The sequence below is a fragment of the Episyrphus balteatus genome, chromosome 2 (genome assembly GCF_945859705.1).
Source record: "Episyrphus balteatus chromosome 2, idEpiBalt1.1, whole genome shotgun sequence".
Lineage (NCBI taxonomy): Eukaryota > Metazoa > Arthropoda > Insecta > Diptera > Syrphidae > Episyrphus > Episyrphus balteatus.
This window is the reverse complement of record NC_079135.1, coordinates 27,983,325-28,003,112: the sequence shown is the minus strand read 5'-3', so window position 1 is coordinate 28,003,112 and position 19,788 is coordinate 27,983,325. Positions and strand designations below refer to the sequence as shown.

The 19,788-nt window shown below is 30.2% G+C and overlaps 2 protein-coding genes across 2 annotated transcripts; one reads left to right on the top strand and one right to left on the bottom strand.

The window, feature by feature from the left end:
- The first annotated feature begins 4,189 nt into the window (after positions 1 to 4,189).
- LOC129912578 (putative mediator of RNA polymerase II transcription subunit 12) lies at positions 4,190 to 17,754 on the top strand. Its single transcript, XM_055990887.1, has 3 exons — positions 4,190 to 4,682; positions 11,512 to 11,828; positions 15,955 to 17,754. Exons 1-3 carry the CDS (start codon positions 4,637 to 4,639, stop codon positions 17,494 to 17,496), a joined length of 1,905 nt encoding a protein of 634 aa, XP_055846862.1. The 5' UTR covers positions 4,190 to 4,636; the 3' UTR covers positions 17,497 to 17,754.
- A 1,309-nt stretch (positions 17,755 to 19,063) lies between these two features.
- Positions 19,064 to 19,602, bottom strand: LOC129912595 (uncharacterized). Its single transcript, XM_055990907.1, has 2 exons — positions 19,309 to 19,602; positions 19,064 to 19,247 (listed from the first exon to the last, which is right to left on the bottom strand). The coding sequence occupies exons 1-2, from the start codon at positions 19,515 to 19,517 to the stop codon at positions 19,100 to 19,102; spliced, it is 357 nt and encodes a 118-aa protein (XP_055846882.1). The 5' UTR covers positions 19,518 to 19,602; the 3' UTR covers positions 19,064 to 19,099.
- Between the last annotated feature and the right edge of the window lie 186 nt (positions 19,603 to 19,788).

The window sequence follows — 19,788 nt, the reverse complement described above, 5'->3', positions numbered from 1 at the left end:
TATGTGGATGCGGATTTCACGAAAAATAATTGTTACAATAAATTGTTTTATATTCATGTTAAAAGGTTTTTTTAAAGATGTCAGATAAAAATTATATTATGAAAAAAACAACATAAATTTTGTATTTGTTCGTGTGTGTCAAACGTGCAATCAGTATTGCTGAGTGATATATTAAAATCCCTCTCGCAAACTTCAACTAAAAGAAGTTATAAGTTTTAAAATAATATTATATACCTAAACCTGATGACTTCTCAGAAAAGAATTTAAACGCATTTAAATATTGTAATGTTATGCAATAAAGTTCTAGTTTTGCATTAGTCGTGACAATAAAAGCCGATATTTGAATCTAACATTGCATTAAGATGATTTAAAGAATATTATGCTAAATGCACAGAATGGTGCAAAAGAAATGTCATATCGTGGATACAAAGTCAAAACCACGAATCTGCAAAATTGTAGTTTTGAGAAAAACGGCTTCAATGTTTTGAAAACTCAGGCAAACTCATTGAAACTCGTGCAACGCACATTGATAGTTTGGGCTACTACTTCTAGGCAACATGGAGGATTGGGGTCGACACGTACGCAGTGAATAGAAGGACCGATAACATATTAAATGAAGCACTAAAGTGAAAATGACCAAAAATGCAGATTCGTGGTTTTGGCTTTGTGAAATTTTGTTTTTTAAACAAACTAGTTTAAATAGCTTTATTGTGGTGTAGATCACAAAGATTTTAAAGAAAGACGTTGGATATAGAGAAGTATTAAGTTTAGACCAAAACTCAAAAAACGAATCCACAAATATATGTATGTGTTCAATGTATATTTTGGTTCTATTAATTTTTGTATTTTAAATTAAAAGATAAAAAAATTAAAAAAAAAAATATATATATAAATGAGCATTTCTTTTTTCTGATATAACGTAACAGTACAAAAACCTAAAAATGTATTTGATTTAAAATGTATACACTCAAACCAATTATACTCTTATGTCCTTCAAGAGATTTAAGTCTATTTGACAGATCAAATAATAAATCATTTGGGTATTTAAAAATGTCGTTGTTAATGCAGACATCGTTAAAGAATGGAATGTTAATTCAAGGTTATTTTTCATTGCTGAAAAATTTGTTTTGTAAAACCTGGTACGAAAATATTTGTGATTTTATACCGCATAATAAAATATACCTCCAATTTATAACCTGCTCATCAAAAATCATAAAATTTTTTTACTTCCATTCTCAATCTCAGAAATGGTGAATCATGCGTTTGTTCACTAGAAGAGCAATCAGCAGTCTGCTCTTTCTTTTTCCATAATGAGTAAGATAACCTCAAAATCTACTTCTAAAATTATGTTACGTAAGAGTCAATGTCAAAATCATCTGATAACTGAGCACTATCTGATGGCATCCTTAATTTAATAAAACAAATTTAAGCCTTGCTGAAAAAATAAATAAATTGTGTGCTTTTAGTACTAAGTTGTATGAAAAACAAAATTTTAAAATACGTTTTTCTCGAAACGATTTCGAATGGACTTTTGCTGTTTTTACCCTGGACCCTTCATCTTAACTGTTAAAGTACAAGAATCTTCATTTTCATTTTAATAAAAAAATGTTACTAAAAAAGTAGAATTTCAGTTCAAAATATAAAATATGTACTACATATATCAAAAGTAGTTATTCAATTTAAGAGATTTCTAGAAAAGTTAATGATAAAATATAAGAATGTACTTTATTTTTTGGTCATTGTTCGTATACATAAGATACAGACACACATTCCGTTTACATACATAGCTTAAGAATCGAAATAGAACATTTGTTGAAGTTTAGACTTACTCAAGGTTTAGAGCTAAGATTTTGAAAAAAAAGGTTTGCATTGCTTAACTACATCTTTAAGCCCTCAATTAAGAAACTATATCAGTTGAAAACCACAAAAATCACTAAAATTACGCTATTTTTTTGCAACAATAATAAATTCACATCAATTCGCGATTATGTTTTTCTTCCTGCAGTCTGCAATGAAGAAGCCCCCACCTGCTTAAAAGGAAAATGTAGGTGATTGGTACTGGATTTTTTTATTCAAAATATGATCAAAATTACATGTTGGTATTTTTAAATGAAAAAGCTTCTTTAAAATTATTATAATTAATAAATACAAAAATTACTTACCATATGTTTTCAATTTTTACAATTTATATTAACTAATTAAATATTTCAATATAAAAAAAGTTACACATACGCCACAGTGACCCGCAATAAAACGCAAAACAAAATAATTAAAACAAATTTATGGCTGACAAAACAATTATACCAGCTCACCTTTGTTGACCATTCAATAAATGTCAAAATTCAATAACTATAAATTTTCGGAGAGCCATTGAGTATCGCAAGCGAATATGGGTAAATTATTTTTTAAATATGTATGCTTTAAATAAATTTAATACCTTTATATTTAAAGGCAAAAAAAAAACTTGTCGGAAGCATCGCCAACCACTCTTAACAACTGATAAGTCCCACTAAATAAAGACATCCTATGCCAACGTAGGTACCTGTTTGCAATGGAAGTTATGGACGCGAACAGCTATTTACAGCAACACAGACTCTGGGTCACTCTACCATAATTGGCTGAACGTAACCATCATCCTAACACAACTGCCACTTATAAACTGGAAAGGATCACCTCAAAAAGAACCAAGAAGTTAATCGACCTCGAATTTCATGAGTCAGTCATGAGATAACAAACGTAACTATAAACCATCATCACCATCATGCGATAGAAAATGTGGCTTTAAGCCACACGCTGAGATTGTCGCTAACAAACTACTTCTAGGGCTGGAATTCTACTCTGATCTTACGCCAGTCAAAATTTTAGTGTGTTGCCAAATATTTAATTACATTATGATAATATTTTTATTTTGTTTTGCTGGCTGCTTTAGTAAAAAAAGGCAAATAACCTATTTAATGCTAGGTTAACTTAATGTGTAAATGTTAGATGTTTTTTTTTTCACTGATTAAATTTGAAGAAAAATATTTTTCTTTTCCTTCAACTGGATAGTTGCAAACCTCTTTAACCATGTCGATCAATATTTATGGATCAAATATTTAAACATCAACCACACTTTGCATTTACTTGCATCAAATTAATGCATGTGTGATGCAAAAATAACTTCATAAGACCTATAAAGAAGTTAAGAAGTGTTATAATCTAAATGTTAAGGTCGACTTGTTTTACCGCCTGTCAATTGCCAAATAAAAAATTCTTTTTCCAACCAACAATTCAGATCTCAATACCTGTCACATGCACGATAGGGTTACACAAATTCAAAAAATCTCAAAGCATACAAACATGGTAATTTACAACTTCTATCCTCTCAGCAGAGCCTAGGGAACATACCAACACGCGATGAATAACATCGTCCGTCGTTGTCTTCTTCGTCCATATAAACAACACACAAATAAGTAGATTTTATTCCCTCGCGAAATAACGAGATCACACAATGAAACCACGTACAGAAGTTCGTGTAGTTGTTGTTTTTCTTCTTCTTCTTCATCGTTTCCATAGCCAATTAAACACCTTCCATGGCTTCATCATCAAATAGCCATGACAAACTAAGTATGTGATACAAAAAGCTGCCATCTTATTGAATTGCATATACAAGTTGTACCTTGAAGAATAAGCAAATCCAGAAAATTCATCTTAGACCACAAGAAGTCATGCATATAGAATCTATGAGTTCAAAAAAGTCCGAAAAACTTGGTCCAAGATATTATGCCTTATTGCGAAGCCGAATTTCGTTCGAAGCATTTCTCGACCTGGTCACATTAATCTTCATTTACAGAATCTTCATTGGAAAATCTATCGGTGGATTATGTATGAACATGGTGACTTGGAAGGTGACTGTATAGATTTATATTAGACACAAACCATCGAAAAAAACCCAACAACAAATAATGGAAATTTAAAATAAAAACATCACAAAACCATCCAAAGACAATGCCCATGCCCACCACCTCCTCACTTCCGTGGATATCGACTGTGTTGTATATAGTCATGCCAAATGGATGATGGCCTTTCTCTTTCAGTATGAGAAACAGATAGAAAAAAAAATATTTGTTAAAAAAAAAGATACAAAAAAAAAAAGCCAGGAAAACACACAAACTAAATCTAACGAAAAGGTCTCATCGATGTGGAGTTTTTATAAATGCCAGTGCAAGTTAGATTCATACCACAGAATCGTGTTTGGAGCCGCTTATAGAGTATCCGTCGTCTCTTTTGGCATGTTGTCTTGTGTCCGGAAAATTTATTCCATTAAATAATCTGTTCGCACAGTGAATTTGTTGAAATCTTAAATTATATTGTTATACCTACCTGTTGCCACTATAATATAATATCATTGAGTGTAGAGTTTTTTTTATTTATCTTGCTTATTAATTTAAGATTAATAAATTAGTGTGGATATAAAAAATACACAAGGATACCTACACAAATAAAAAAAAAAAAGGAATTCACATCTACCTTTCATCAGGATTATCAAAACAAGAAAATGTGCTAAAAAAATTAGAAAAAAACATAGTTGAATCTAAAAAAATTATTTATAGATCTTGCATCTAACATTAAATAAACAACTCAAAAGTGTAACAAAATGGGCAGTATGAAAACAGCGTTACTAATTTGCTGCCTCCTTATTGGTGAGTTTCAAAAAAAAGAAAAAAAAATATTAAACTGGCCGTTTATAATTTTGGTGAATTTGAATTTTCTTAAGTTTGGAATAGAAGGAAGGGACCAAGAACAATATAATTTCTTATTATGTTCAACGTTATAATTTAAAATAAATAAATAAATGTAGATTTGCCTATTTACGTTACACAAAGTATTTAAAACTTTATAGAGAATAGTTAAAATTTCAAAAATGAAGAAAACGGTTATTAAAAATACATATAATCATTTTTATCAAAAAACAAAACCGACTTCCATGGATCAAAACTGGGTTTTATGGTTTTTTTTTTTAATAGTTTCTATGGCCAAAACTGAACGAAATTGAAATGACGAGATCAGACAATGAAACACGTACAGGCACCAGCTTTCCAATACAAAAAGAATTATCAATATTGGTTCACTAAGTCCAAAGTTATGAAGTAACAAACACAACAAAAAAAAAACAGACGAATTGAATACCTTTTCCTTTTTGGAAGTCGGTAAAAAGTGAAGACAAAACTTCAATTAATAAAAAAAATATATGTATTTTCAAACTCAATTCATTCTCACTTTTTGAATACTATAATACGGAGTTTTCAAAATCTCGATTAGTTCTTTTTTAACGAACGGCGGCGGCAGAACCTCACAATTCAGATGATAGAAGAATGACAATATACTTAATTCAGTCAAGAATCTCTAGAGAAGTACCGATGAATGAAGGATATTCTTTTCTTACTTTGTAAGACGTTCTTCTGTCAGAAAAAAAAAGAAAACCATTTAACCCCTTTATCCTAACCAGCAATTTTGATGTTATGTATTCAAAGTAGATTTAAAATGTTGTATTAGTAAGATACTTAATTTTTTTTTTAACCTGGACTATATTTTTGTTAAAGAGAACCAAACGGTATGGTGGAATTGCAAAAAATATTCAGAGACTAAATTCGATTGAAAAATCTGTATTTGTGTACAGAATTTTGGGTACAAAGTGTTCTGTTATTAGTTATTTACTTAGATACAATTTATGCCACACATAAGAAATATTTCAAAAGTATAGAAGTTTTGACAGAAAGTACTGTTATAAGATCACCTATTTGGAACATTTTAGTTAAATTTCTTACTTCAAAAAAACAGTGATTTTTTTTCTATTTTTACCTACTTAACTGTTGGACAGGTTCAACTACATAGAGTTCTATTATACAATGATAAAAGTTATTCATGACGAAAACGAAGACGATTCTTTTTTTTTCACTTTTTAATTTAAAAAAAAATGAACCAATACTTTAAAGCAATTAAGTAATAGCAGATGACTTGAAATTAATAAAGCAATTATGTCTGTTTTCAGTATTCCTAAGATAATTTTCATTTACTATTATTTTTATCATATGTTAACGTTTTGACTATTTCTGTCTCTAGGTATTTAACTAGTAGAAAAAGATAATGACATATAGCGTCAGTACCTATGTTAACGTTCGATCGGAATTTTATGCCGAAATTCGGCCCAACTATTAAATTTTTAAAACAAAATATTCTAAATTTTTATTTTGAAAAATAAATTTTTCAAAAATCGATCAATTTATTAATATTTACTTTTTACGTGCTATAGTAGTTACTTACAGAGATTATAATATATCTAATTAAAATTATAATAGGTACCAGAGAACGTTTAACAATTTAGCTCAGGGAAAATGTGCATCTTTAACAAACTTTACTTTGAACAATGTGATCAGATTCTGTAAACCAAAATATACTTTTCTAATAGATTTTAACGTTCTAAATTCAAATCCGAAGTCGAAAAAAATCTATGACGTCACGTTTCGTAGATAAAAATTAGTTTTGATCTGCTTAAATCTCAAAAACGTGACGTCATAGATTTTTTTCGACTTCGGATTTGAATTTAGAACGTTAAAATCTATATGAAAAGTATATTTTGGTTTACGGAAAAAATAAATTCTCAGTTTTATTGAACATTGTAACTTTTCATTATATCATGTTTTCTTTATTTACTTAAAAACATAGTTGGCAACCATATAACCCCAATATTTTCTTATGAAATATAAATAGAAGAGATCTCAAAATTGTGATAAGTGACAAAAAAAATATACATGAAATAGCGTATTTAGAGGTTTTACTAAATTAGAATTTTTTTGTTTGTTTTAAAATTTTTTGATTTTTTTGTAAAGAATATTAATCTATGAATCCTAAATCTTAAATCTAACACCTTTTTAACATGAATTTAGCCCAATTTCTATCTTATATACTGTTTTGAAAATGAAAATTCTATTTTAAAGCTCATTCTTTCCGCCATTTTGGAGCCGCCATTTTGAATAAAAAAAAAAAAAAGTTGGCAGCCTTTTTGTATTCTCCATACTATTATCATTCAGTGTACCAAATTTCATGACTTTTCGTCCAGAAATGGCCGTGCAAATGAATTTTGACGCCAAAAACGAAGAATGGCACCACTGTGCGCCGTGCTGAAAATGTATCTTTTCACCTCAATAGTGTCAAAAATTTATTCTCGTCTAAATATTTAACCCAATTCATACACGGCCTCAAAGGAGCGTTATTGTACACCTCTTTCTTTGAAACGAAATTTTATTAAAATTTCCGCAACGAAAATATCGACTTTCAAAAAATAAGGTCAATTTAAAATAATTTCCTGAGAATTCTCCAAAAAATGATATTAAAAAAGTTTTACAAAACATAACTTTACTCCCACACACGAGAAAAGGGTTCGACCAGTATTTAACTTAACGCCCAAAACACGATTTGGGAAAAAAAACGACCCAAAAAAAACCAATTTTAAATTGCATTTTAAAAAGCATTTATTATGAAGTTCTTATTGTGGGAAATTAAATGCCATATACTATAGGTAATTGACAGTTTTGTCAACAACGAGAATTGAAACACACCTTTTTGTATACAAGTAAATAATAACTACATTTATCAACCTTTTGGCCCTAAAGTTGCCTTTAAAGATCAAATAAATGCATTGGTCTCATGATTTAACAATTTTATAGTGTTGATGATAGGTTATCTACGGCCATCTTCTCACTGAGAAAAAACTCCCTTACATTTTATAATATTATTATTTTTATTGCAATAATTTTTAAATGTGAAGGTTTCGGTTTTTTAGGTTGAAAGCAAAAAAAAAAAATCAATCATATAGCCTTTAATGTCACCGTACAAGAGTGAATTGATTTTTTTTTAAATTTGCTATCCAAATTAAGTCAGTAAAAAAAAATCTTGTTTAGAGCTTTTAAGGTTATAAGGTTTAAAAACCTACGCTTTAGTGGTTTCGTAAACAATAAAAATATTTTAATGGCCCACAAATCATATCGATCTCTATAACATATTTCGATGAGCATTAATATACAGGGTGTCCCAAAAGTAATGGATCAAACGAAGTATGCTGATAGGGGATCTTAAGGGCTCTCAGAATTTGGTATCTTGTTCATCCCAAATCCTTACGGTTTTCGATTAAATGCAATTCTTGTGAAATTTTGAAAAATCGCTACTTTGCAACAGTATTTTGCTTCCTGCTGCCATTATTGATTTTTGTTTTTTACAATTCTTTTACTAAAACATTGACAAATAATTAGGAACAATTAATTAATCAAAATATTTTTTATTCCATACACCATTTCGCTGCAAATTAACTAACAGTTTCAAGAACCAAACGGTATGGTGGAATTGCAAAAAATATTCAGAGACTAAATTCGATTGAAAAATCTGTATTTGTGTACAGAATTTTGGGTACAAAGTGTTCTGTTATTAGTTATTTACTTAGATACAATTTATGCCACACATAAGAAATATTTCAAAAGTATAGAAGTTTTGACAGAAAGTACTGTTATAAGATCACCTATTTGGAACATTTTAGTTAAATTTCTTACTTCAAAAAAACAGTGATTTTTTTTCTATTTTTACCTACTTAACTGTTGGACAGGTTCAACTACATAGAGTTCTATTATACAATGATAAAAGTTATTCATGACGAAAACGAAGACGATTCTTTTTTTTTCACTTTTTAATTTAAAAAAAAATGAACCAATACTTTAAAGCAATTAAGTAATAGCAGATGACTTGAAATTAATAAAGCAATTATGTCTGTTTTCAGTATTCCTAAGATAATTTTCATTTACTATTATTTTTATCATATGTTAACGTTTTGACTATTTCTGTCTCTAGGTATTTAACTAGTAGAAAAAGATAATGACATATAGCGTCAGTACCTATGTTAACGTTCGATCGGAATTTTATGCCGAAATTCGGCCCAACTATTAAATTTTTAAAACAAAATATTCTAAATTTTTATTTTGAAAAATAAATTTTTCAAAAATCGATCAATTTATTAATATTTACTTTTTACGTGCTATAGTAGTTACTTACAGAGATTATAATATATCTAATTAAAATTATAATAGGTACCAGAGAACGTTTAACAATTTAGCTCAGGGAAAATGTGCATCTTTAACAAACTTTACTTTGAACAATGTGATCAGATTCTGTAAACCAAAATATACTTTTCTAATAGATTTTAACGTTCTAAATTCAAATCCGAAGTCGAAAAAAATCTATGACGTCACGTTTCGTAGATAAAAATTAGTTTTGATCTGCTTAAATCTCAAAAACGTGACGTCATAGATTTTTTTCGACTTCGGATTTGAATTTAGAACGTTAAAATCTATATGAAAAGTATATTTTGGTTTACGGAAAAAATAAATTCTCAGTTTTATTGAACATTGTAACTTTTCATTATATCATGTTTTCTTTATTTACTTAAAAACATAGTTGGCAACCATATAACCCCAATATTTTCTTATGAAATATAAATAGAAGAGATCTCAAAATTGTGATAAGTGACAAAAAAAATATACATGAAATAGCGTATTTAGAGGTTTTACTAAATTAGAATTTTTTTGTTTGTTTTAAAATTTTTTGATTTTTTTGTAAAGAATATTAATCTATGAATCCTAAATCTTAAATCTAACACCTTTTTAACATGAATTTAGCCCAATTTCTATCTTATATACTGTTTTGAAAATGAAAATTCTATTTTAAAGCTCATTCTTTCCGCCATTTTGGAGCCGCCATTTTGAATAAAAAAAAAAAAAAGTTGGCAGCCTTTTTGTATTCTCCATACTATTATCATTCAGTGTACCAAATTTCATGACTTTTCGTCCAGAAATGGCCGTGCAAATGAATTTTGACGCCAAAAACGAAGAATGGCACCACTGTGCGCCGTGCTGAAAATGTATCTTTTCACCTCAATAGTGTCAAAAATTTATTCTCGTCTAAATATTTAACCCAATTCATACACGGCCTCAAAGGAGCGTTATTGTACACCTCTTTCTTTGAAACGAAATTTTATTAAAATTTCCGCAACGAAAATATCGACTTTCAAAAAATAAGGTCAATTTAAAATAATTTCCTGAGAATTCTCCAAAAAATGATATTAAAAAAGTTTTACAAAACATAACTTTACTCCCACACACGAGAAAAGGGTTCGACCAGTATTTAACTTAACGCCCAAAACACGATTTGGGAAAAAAAACGACCCAAAAAAAACCAATTTTAAATTGCATTTTAAAAAGCATTTATTATGAAGTTCTTATTGTGGGAAATTAAATGCCATATACTATAGGTAATTGACAGTTTTGTCAACAACGAGAATTGAAACACACCTTTTTGTATACAAGTAAATAATAACTACATTTATCAACCTTTTGGCCCTAAAGTTGCCTTTAAAGATCAAATAAATGCATTGGTCTCATGATTTAACAATTTTATATTTTGCTTCCTGCTGCCATTATTGATTTTTGTTTTTTACAATTCTTTTACTAAAACATTGACAAATAATTAGGAACAATTAATTAATCAAAATATTTTTTATTCCATACACCATTTCGCTGCAAATTAACTAACAGTTTCAAGTTTTATAAAAAATCAATTTTTAACTTTTATTTGAGAGCAACACCGCAAACAAAATTTCTACGGTGTGAGAATGGTTTATTATTTCAAAAAGTTGCCCAGTTATTGTAGTTTTCAAAAATGTATAAAAGTTTCCAAAGGTGCTGTTAGATCGCAAAATATTACAATTTGAATTCAACAAAACAGGGTTTTTCAAAGCAAAAATACAAACAAAAATAGAGGCTTTTGTTCAAAGAAAAATAAACAAATAACAGCTCGAGAAAATGTGTTTATTTTTGCTTGTTTTTTGTTCTGAAAAATCCTGTTTTGTTGAATTCAAATTGTAATATTATGCGATCTAAGTTCAACTTTGCAAACTTTTATACATTTTTGAAAACTACAATAACAGGGCAATTTTTTAAAATAATAAATCATTCTCACACCGTAGAAATTTTGTTTGCGGTGTTGCTCTCAAATAAAAGTTAAAAATTGATTTTTTATAAAACTTGAAACTGTTAGTTAATTTGCAGCAAAATGGTGTATGGAATAAAAAATATTTTGATTTATTAATTGCTCCTAATTATTTGTCAATGTTTTAGTAAAAGAATTGTAAAAAACAAAAATCAATAATGGCAGCAGGAAGCAAAATACTGTTGCAAAGTAGCGATTTTTCAAAATTTCACAAGAATTGCATTAAATCGAAAACCGTAAGGATTTGGGATGAACAAGTTACCAAATTCTGAGAGCCCTTAAGGTCCCCTATCAGCATACTTCGTTTGATCCATTACTTTTGGGACACCCTGTATTAATATTCATAAATAGAAATCAATAACTAAGATCTCCCTATCATCGTTGCTCTTATTTATGTAAATAACAACTACAACCAAGAAACTATTTCATTTACTTTTTCAGGTATCTTTAGTGCACATGGTATTGATAAAAAAGCTGATGACAAATCTAAAGTGACTCCAGATGAAGATACAAAAATTAAAATTACCGAAACCAAGGATAAACGACAAATTGGTTCGAGTGATACTGCATCATATGCAAATGAAAAACAAGATGATCCCGAACAACCTCAAGAAACAATTTATGGACCGAAACCAAATCATTTTCTAATTCGTCCATTGTCACCACACGATCAGCAATTGCGCAATTATCAGCCAACAAGTAGGCCACACAGTCAGCAGTTACAAGCGTTAGGACCGCAACTGGAGCAAAGTCAAGAGGTAAGATTGTTTATATCAGAAATTAGATCTCCACTACACCAGCGCCACCACAGTATCCGGTTTATGTTAGTTTAATTTTTTTTTTATATTTTTGCATACAAAGCTACTTGTTTTAGTCTTGTAAACATTTGAGATCCTTCTGCAAATTTTTAAGAGCTTCCAAGTCCATTAATCACATAGAGTAGCGTCAATTTGTCCATTCAAAAATTTAGAGCTTGTTTACCAACAAAGTTGGAAACTGAAGAACATCAAACGATGTGAATACGACTCGTAGCAAAAGGCGACAAACTAGAATTAGTGTCTGTTATTTTTTTTTTTATTATTTATTGTGAAAGTGAAAAGACAAAAGGTTAATGCAATGGCAATCTTATGTGGTATTCTCAAATAAAGTCACAAACTGAAGAAAAATACAAACATAAAAATAAAAAAAAAAAATTATATAAACAGATTATTCAAGAGGTCGCTATCGTGACTTGAAGTTCACGTTTCTTCTCCGATTTCAACAGCTGAGTTGGGGGGCGAAGAAGATGGTGTAACCGGAGGAATTTCTCGCTCCATTGGCATCAACCTTAAATTAGCTGGCGGATGTTTTTTTTTGTTGCTTCTTTCAGTTTTCATAATTTGCAGCCAGTATAGATATAGATAGATTCTCATTAACTCGTTTGCTTGTTATGAAAAACCTATAAATAAAATAGTATATCTTTTTTTTTTTGTTTTCGTATATAAAAAGCATAGAAAAATATATATTTATGCGGAGGTGGTGGACATATCGAAGATGCAAAATTATTTTAGTCATAACGATAATTATCTTCAAGATTGCAATCCTATAGGCACGGTGCAGAAAAAAATTGATTTTAATTTATTTTATTATTCACTTTATACCGTGAGAAGTAGGCATTGGGTCAGAAAAAAAAAATTGAAATTCGTGAAAGAAGAAGAAATACTGTGTAGTCACTGTGGCGTATACGTACTATTTTTTAAGGTAAATTAATCATAGATTCTGTTGGCAGAATTGTGTGAAAACATTAAGGAAAAATCGATCCTACCTTGAAAGGCTTACGTAGTTTCTATTTATTTAAATATTGCGATGTACTGTCTTTTAAAAAAGCACATGTGTAATGCCGACTTTTCACGAGTCGATTTTTGCCGTGGGGCGAAGCTTTTCGACTCGTGTGAATGTAAGTCGCATCTTGCAGGTGACTAAAGTGACAATCCCCATAGAAAAATCCTAGTCGACTTAAGCCGTGCGGCTTAAATCAACTCGTGAAAAGTCGGCATAAGGCATCCGTAAAACTGTGAATCGAGTACAATTTTAAATAAGATCTATTTTTACACAAAAAAAACAGAACCAAGAATGAATGCCTTTTCCTTAAAAAAGAAAAATTCTTTTCAATTTTCAAAAAATTACGAGTATATTGAACGCACCTCCTAGCTATCAAAAAAAAATTGTCAAAATGCACAGTACACATAATAAGATAATATCTTCCGAACGTTATCAAAATTAGTTTGTCAAAAAATGGAGACTATTTGTCAGAACCTGGAGACCTAATAGCTGTTACTTTTCTTCATACTGACATTGGTCGCCAAATTGTCAAAACATGCACTCGAAAGATATAACCTTTTTATGTGTACTGTGGTCGAAATAAACTTTATTTATGTACAAATAGACAGGGGTAGGGTATAGTTTCTCTACAGAATCATATCCCAAAAAGTATGAAAGTTTTGACGTTTTGTACATAAATTATAAGAATAAAATTACCAAAATTAGTTAAGGCGTTTTTTGAAAAGCTATGAGTTTAAAGTTTTCCTAAAAATATAGTACCTACTAAAAATTTTTCATATTCAACTGCCATCTCAATACGAACGGTAGAAAAAATGTTTGTGCTTAAACAAATTTGGTCAATAAAACCAAATAAATAAGGCTAGTTTGTTTGTTTATTCTTATTTTCTTATTTTTTTAAATTTTGATGCATTATGCTTTTGCTAATATAAGATTCATTAATTAATTATACTTTAAAAAAAGGGAAACATTAGATATGTATGTCTTTAAGCATCAATATTTTATTAATGTGCACAAAAATTTATTTGAACAAAAAGACCAACAAATGTCTATGGATCTTATAATTTTTTTTAAATAGATCCATTCAAACTTTTTTCGAGCCAAATGATCGAAGTTTTCACAAAAGTTTAAACAAAGTTGTTTTTATTTGCTTAATACAAATGTATTGAACAATAAAAAAAAATCTAATATTCTTTGACACGATTTTATACCATGCCTCCACTATTTTCCTAACCTAAAGCGAAACGTCTTTACATAAGCATCACGATTTGAATAAGTGGGTATCATCACAATAAAAAAATTTTATTTGAGCTTGAGGTCTATTTGGCTACTTTATTTTATCTTCTACTCCAACGTTTTGAAATTTCGATGAATTAAAACATCTTTTTCAAGACTTTTAATTTTTTAATTTTGAAGTATTTGAAATTTATTAAAAAACAAAAACCAGAAACAAGGGCTTAAACCTCCTGAGGTTAATTTTTTTAAGATTAAATAGAAGGTTTGTGTATTAGAATTTAAATATTAAAAATTTTAAAAATTATTTAGCCTTAAAGAAGAGTGTAAACACACTCAAAACGTCGGAGTAGGAGATAAAATAAAAAAAAAAGAAAAGAGACCGTCAGCCCACATAGAATTACATAATTTATAAGGTATTCTTTTAAATATATTTTAACAGTGCACTTTTGCTCTTTGTATCTGTTAAATATTACCTTAAGTCATTCTTAAAGATGAATGTCAGAAGTGCTTTAGAAATCATAACCTTTTTTTTAAGTAATTCTGTGCTACTTGCTACTAAAGACCCAGAAGTCAACTTACTTTTAATTGGGCAACAAGTGTTTTTTAAAGACATTTCTGAGTTCGCTTTATTTAAAAACAAAAATAACGGTACTCACCATGAATAATTCAGGAAAAATAATTACAGTTTTCAAAACAGATTTTCGTATGTGGAAAGCCACCATTTAAAGTCACAATACTTTCGAGTTAGATACAGTTTTTGATTGGAGTAATTATTTAAAAATTCCACTTCAGTACGTGAAATATATGTTTCGTATTAAATTATGTTCGCTGTTGTAAGCCAATTATCAATCAAATTAAAGAAGTAATTTGTGCCTACGTTATATATATTACATATAAAACCATTCGCAAAATGCACTCATAAATATTTACACGATTAAGTCCAAAGTGTAACGAATAAAAAAATAGATACTTTAACAATCTTTGCTGCATTAATTTCTTAAAAATTCCATCAACTGTGCCAGAGCAATAATGTGTCTTGCATACCAATTAAATACACACATGCTCTCTCTATTTCCGTCTAAAAACGCATACCTCTAGTCTAATTAATTTTGATGAACTATAAATTATTTTTTATGATGTTGCATAACAATATTGCGTTAAATGATTTGATACTAAATCAAAACCATTTCATTTTTAAAATATTCATTAAAAAACACAACCGCATACAATCTAATCTTAAACATTTAAAATCTCATTCAAAAACCTATCACCAACCGCTCCACTTAACTTTAAAGTCTTAAGTAAATTGTTTGACAATAACAAGACCTCTAACAACATCTAGCAATCATATCATACTCGTATGTAGTATGTTTGTCTTGAAATATTGCCAAAGAACTGTGACAATTATCGTTTCACATCGTTTCTGTAATTAATTACAAACATGAAGGCAGCATAGCACCTTACCTTACCATACCTTTTACCTGCCTAAAAGATTGTGAAATATTTTTGCAAATAACAGCCAGCACACTCACATCCATCAGGCCATGACTGTCATAAGGTGGAAATGAAGTCACATTGTAATACTTTTGGACTGCAATTATATTACCACACATTTTATATTATGTTGTGTGTGAATCGATGGAAAGAGATTCCCATCATCATACAGCTCATTTGGCAAGCTGAAGAAAGACTTCATCCATAGTTTCTATGGGTATATACTATATAATTATTTCTTTAGCTTTTTTTTTGCAAATATCTATACTTTCTTCCCACGCATTGTTTGAATTTTGTTTGATTTTGCTTTTTTCTGTGTCTTTTTTGTACCAATAGATTCAGCACTTTGCCTATCTGCAAGACACAAGTCGCAATCATCAAGCCAAGGCTGTTGCAGAAGGTAAATCACACACGCTTGTTAAGAAACCTTCATCTGCTCAACTACAACAATATGCTGCTGAAGAACAGTATGCCCAACAGCAATTACAGTCACAGGCACAGGTTCGGTTCACTCCTGCCCACGGCCAATTCCGACCATCGGAATACATACCTCAACAACAACAGCAGCAAGAACAACAACCTCAACAAGCACAATATCAGTCACTTCAAGAGGAACACCTTTTGAAACTCATTGAGGAAGAGCTTCAAGCTAGAGCACTGCAAGAAGCTCAAGCCAGAGCTTCATATTCTCAACCAGGACCACAAATTAGACCCGTAGAACGACAAGGTCTAGTTAATTATCGCTCTAAGCCTGAAGAATCTCCTGATTATTCTGGTTATAGCCAAGCTCCACGTGCTGGTCCTCATCAAGGACAACAATATCTGCCACAACAGCAACAGCATATCAGAGCTCAACCCCAACAGCAAGCTCAAGGTCAACAAGTCAACTTTTACCATGGACCTTCGGCAGTAAGCTACCGAACACTTCCCAATCATCCATTGGCTGAGTCATCACTTGAGAAAGAAATAGAAAAGCTTCTTGCCTCGAATAGACCATCTGGATACCGTCATTCCAGTCCACCAGCTCTTCTATCAAGTCGGTCACCATTCTTGCAACCAAAGTCATATTCCACCACAGCTTCACCCCCTACAACAGTTGGACAAGCTAGTCAATACTACTCCCCATCGGTCGTTCAATACAACGGATTCCAACCTTCACCTACTGCCCCAACTATCAACCATGAGCACAAAAAATATGTTCCATCAGCCTTTTCCACATCTCAGCCTCAATATGTTATTGAATCATCGCCGTCACCTTCAAAACCAAGTAAATCATCTTCAGGAAGCGGACAATACCGAGTAAAGCTTCATACTAGCAAGTCCAAAAATCAAGGAAAACAAAATCTTGGTCCAGTTCAATTTTATTACGGTGAACCGAACCAACAACAAACACAACAACAGCAACAGCCATCACCGATCCAACAGCAACAACAAGAGTACCAGCAATACGCAGTGCCAACAGCAGCTCCTTCACAATCGAGCATCTATGTGTCACAGAGCACTGGTGTCCAGCCATCTCAAAAGACAAAGGTTCAAAGCAATTCTAAACATCTAGAATTGCCACCTCCAGATGGTAAACCCATCACTCAAGCTGAGTTCCAAGCTCTTGTTGATGCTGGCTACCCCGTGCAAGCTGTTCCCGTACCAGTTCCAGTTCCATATGAGCAATATATCAAAGAACATCCAGAATATACTCAAGAACAACTTGAGATTCCTCATCGTCATACACAACGTGGTGCTTCTAGTGGCGAAGGAGGTGGTGTAACATATTTAAGACCATTACCTAGCGAACGACAACAACAACAACAACAACAACAGCCTCGTCATCCGCGTGAACAAAAAGAAGAAGCAACTCCTGGAAAGAATGAATCTTCATAATTGATATAGATGGTGCACATAATTGTTCCTTGTGCTGTACTTAGAGTTTACCAGTTTTAAGTTAAAAAATTGTTATTTATATTATTCATATTTTTATTTCTATATAATACCGTCGAGTATATACATGCATATAAATATAATATTGGTGTTATATCCTTTAGCCAATAAGAACTTAAGACACCGATTTATAGAATATTTCTTCTGAGAAGGGGAAAGAAATTGATTTTTGTTTTTTTAATTAATGAATTTAAAAATTTAATAAAAACACAATTTGGAAATTAATATGTTGGTATTTTTATATTAAAGGTTTTACGATGATGTCTTATGGTGGATTCTTACATTGGTTGCCATTCCCAATGCTTAGGTTTAAATTTAAATTGGTCTTCATAGAATAGGACTACCATTTTATGAAACCCGTATACTGCTTCATTTTTCTCATTTTTAATGCATTCAAAATAGGTACATTTAGAGCAGCATTACATGTTTGAAATGAAAAATGACATTACGAGTGAATGTGCAAACAATGTAAAAAAAGTTAAAAAGATATTACCTATATTAAAAATAAAAACGAGTTGACATTTTACAGACATTGACATATGCCATGCACATTCAAATTTGGTAGATCAACAAATAATTTGTTAACTTTTTTGTGCTTTTTATCTACAGCCTCCTTTTTTTAAAAAATGTTTGTTCCTAATACTTTTGACTGAGCAACTTTCTTCTATGTTTGTAATTTTTTCTTTTAAATTACATTTGAGGGAACACTTTAAATACCTATCTGGTTTAGTAAAAAAAAAAAATTCCCGTCTCTTTTTAGATACCTAGCATTTTTATCTGATTTAATGTATTAAAAATGAGAAAAAATATGATACAGACTTGACAGATGAGCTGTCTTTTTTCGTTTTTTTTTAGAACAATCTAAATTTGCCAGAATTTAATCTCAATCTAGCCAATACTATCCATTGTATTTTGCAGTTCTGCTGCAGCTGCAGTACTACTTTTAATTCAGGGTATCCTAGATTAGAATTTTCTATACGAAAAATGGAAACTACTATGAAAACTTCAGAACCGGACTGTACACTATGAATTATGTTATCAACTCTAGGGTTTTACCAGCTGTATGCTCATGTTGTCATTGTGCAAATAAAAAAAAAAAAATAAAAATGAGTAATTAAGGCCACGGGTTTCCTTCTGTTAATTTAAAACAAAATTTAAAAAGCTATTAAATGAATAGTTAAAATAACATCCATTTTGAAAAAGAAGGCTCTCCTTCAACAATTATTCTTAATCGCAGACGAAAGTTATTTTTTTCTTTCTAGCCCCATTTGATTTCGAAAGAAATTACAAAAATTATTTTTGATAAGAACTTTCTTCTGCATCATTGTTTTAAATTTTTCGGTCCGAAAATCTGTCACAAAATGAGTTTGAAAATGTTCACTTTTTGACTTTTGCAAAAAGTTGCCGTTGTAGTTACATATGCCTTAAAGGCTAAATAAGCTAAAATTTATCTCAATCTGCGTACATACTAGGCTTAAAGGCTATTTTTTTAAAGATAAACAAATTTTTAAATACAGAACTTCAGTTTATATTTTTTCCAATAATTTTATTTGACACCTAGAGGTTGTTCTGCTTCACCCATTGGTGGACCTGCTTCTGTCATCTGCATCTTAATTTCTTCAATATCTAAATTTTTTGCAGTACAAATATCTTTTAAAAAGTCTTGAAATTCATCATAATCTAGTCGCCACTTTCTAAAACAATTATATTATTTTTATGTTGTGTAAAAAAAAAAAAACTCGAAAAGAACCAAACTTGAATTTCATCCATGCCATGCCAGTGTCAGTTGTTGAAAAAACTACCTTCAAAAGTTCTGATTTGGCTAACCAAAAATCAATTTGGGAAAGTAAAATGGCTTCATAGACTTCATTTTCAATATCAAGTGGATTGAGTTTATAATTTGAATAAATTTTAAATAATTCTTCAAAAGTTTTTGGTATTATTACAATTTCATCTTCAGCCATGGTTTCAATTTTTTTTTTAATTAAAAATTTCAAGAAAATACAAAATATTTTAGTTATAGAACCAAATTTTACAAAAAAAAAAAAATAAATATATTTTTTGAAAGCTTATAACAAATTTGGAGCAGAATTAGGTTTACAGATAAAAAAAAAATACTGTAATTGTGAGGTGGGGTTAAGAGACCACCACCAATAACGAAAAATCAAAAATAATGACATTTCTGGGAATTTTTATATCGCGAACCCTTTTTCCAAAAAAACAAATATCCTCCAG

Excerpts from the sequence above, each read along its gene's own strand:
- LOC129912595 (XM_055990907.1), bottom strand. The coding sequence starts at position 19,517 with ATGGCTGAAGATGAAATTGTAATAATACCAAAAACTTTTGAAGAATTA. Across the intron at positions 19,248-19,308 it reads ATGGCATGGATGAAATTCAA|AAAGTGGCGACTAGATTATG; the intron begins GTTTGGTTCTTT and ends TAATTGTTTTAG.
- LOC129912578 (XM_055990887.1), top strand. The coding sequence starts at position 4,637 with ATGGGCAGTATGAAAACAGCGTTACTAATTTGCTGCCTCCTTATTG. Across the intron at positions 4,683-11,511 it reads AATTTGCTGCCTCCTTATTG|GTATCTTTAGTGCACATGGT; the intron begins GTGAGTTTCAAA and ends TTACTTTTTCAG. Across the intron at positions 11,829-15,954 it reads AACTGGAGCAAAGTCAAGAG|ATTCAGCACTTTGCCTATCT; the intron begins GTAAGATTGTTT and ends TTGTACCAATAG.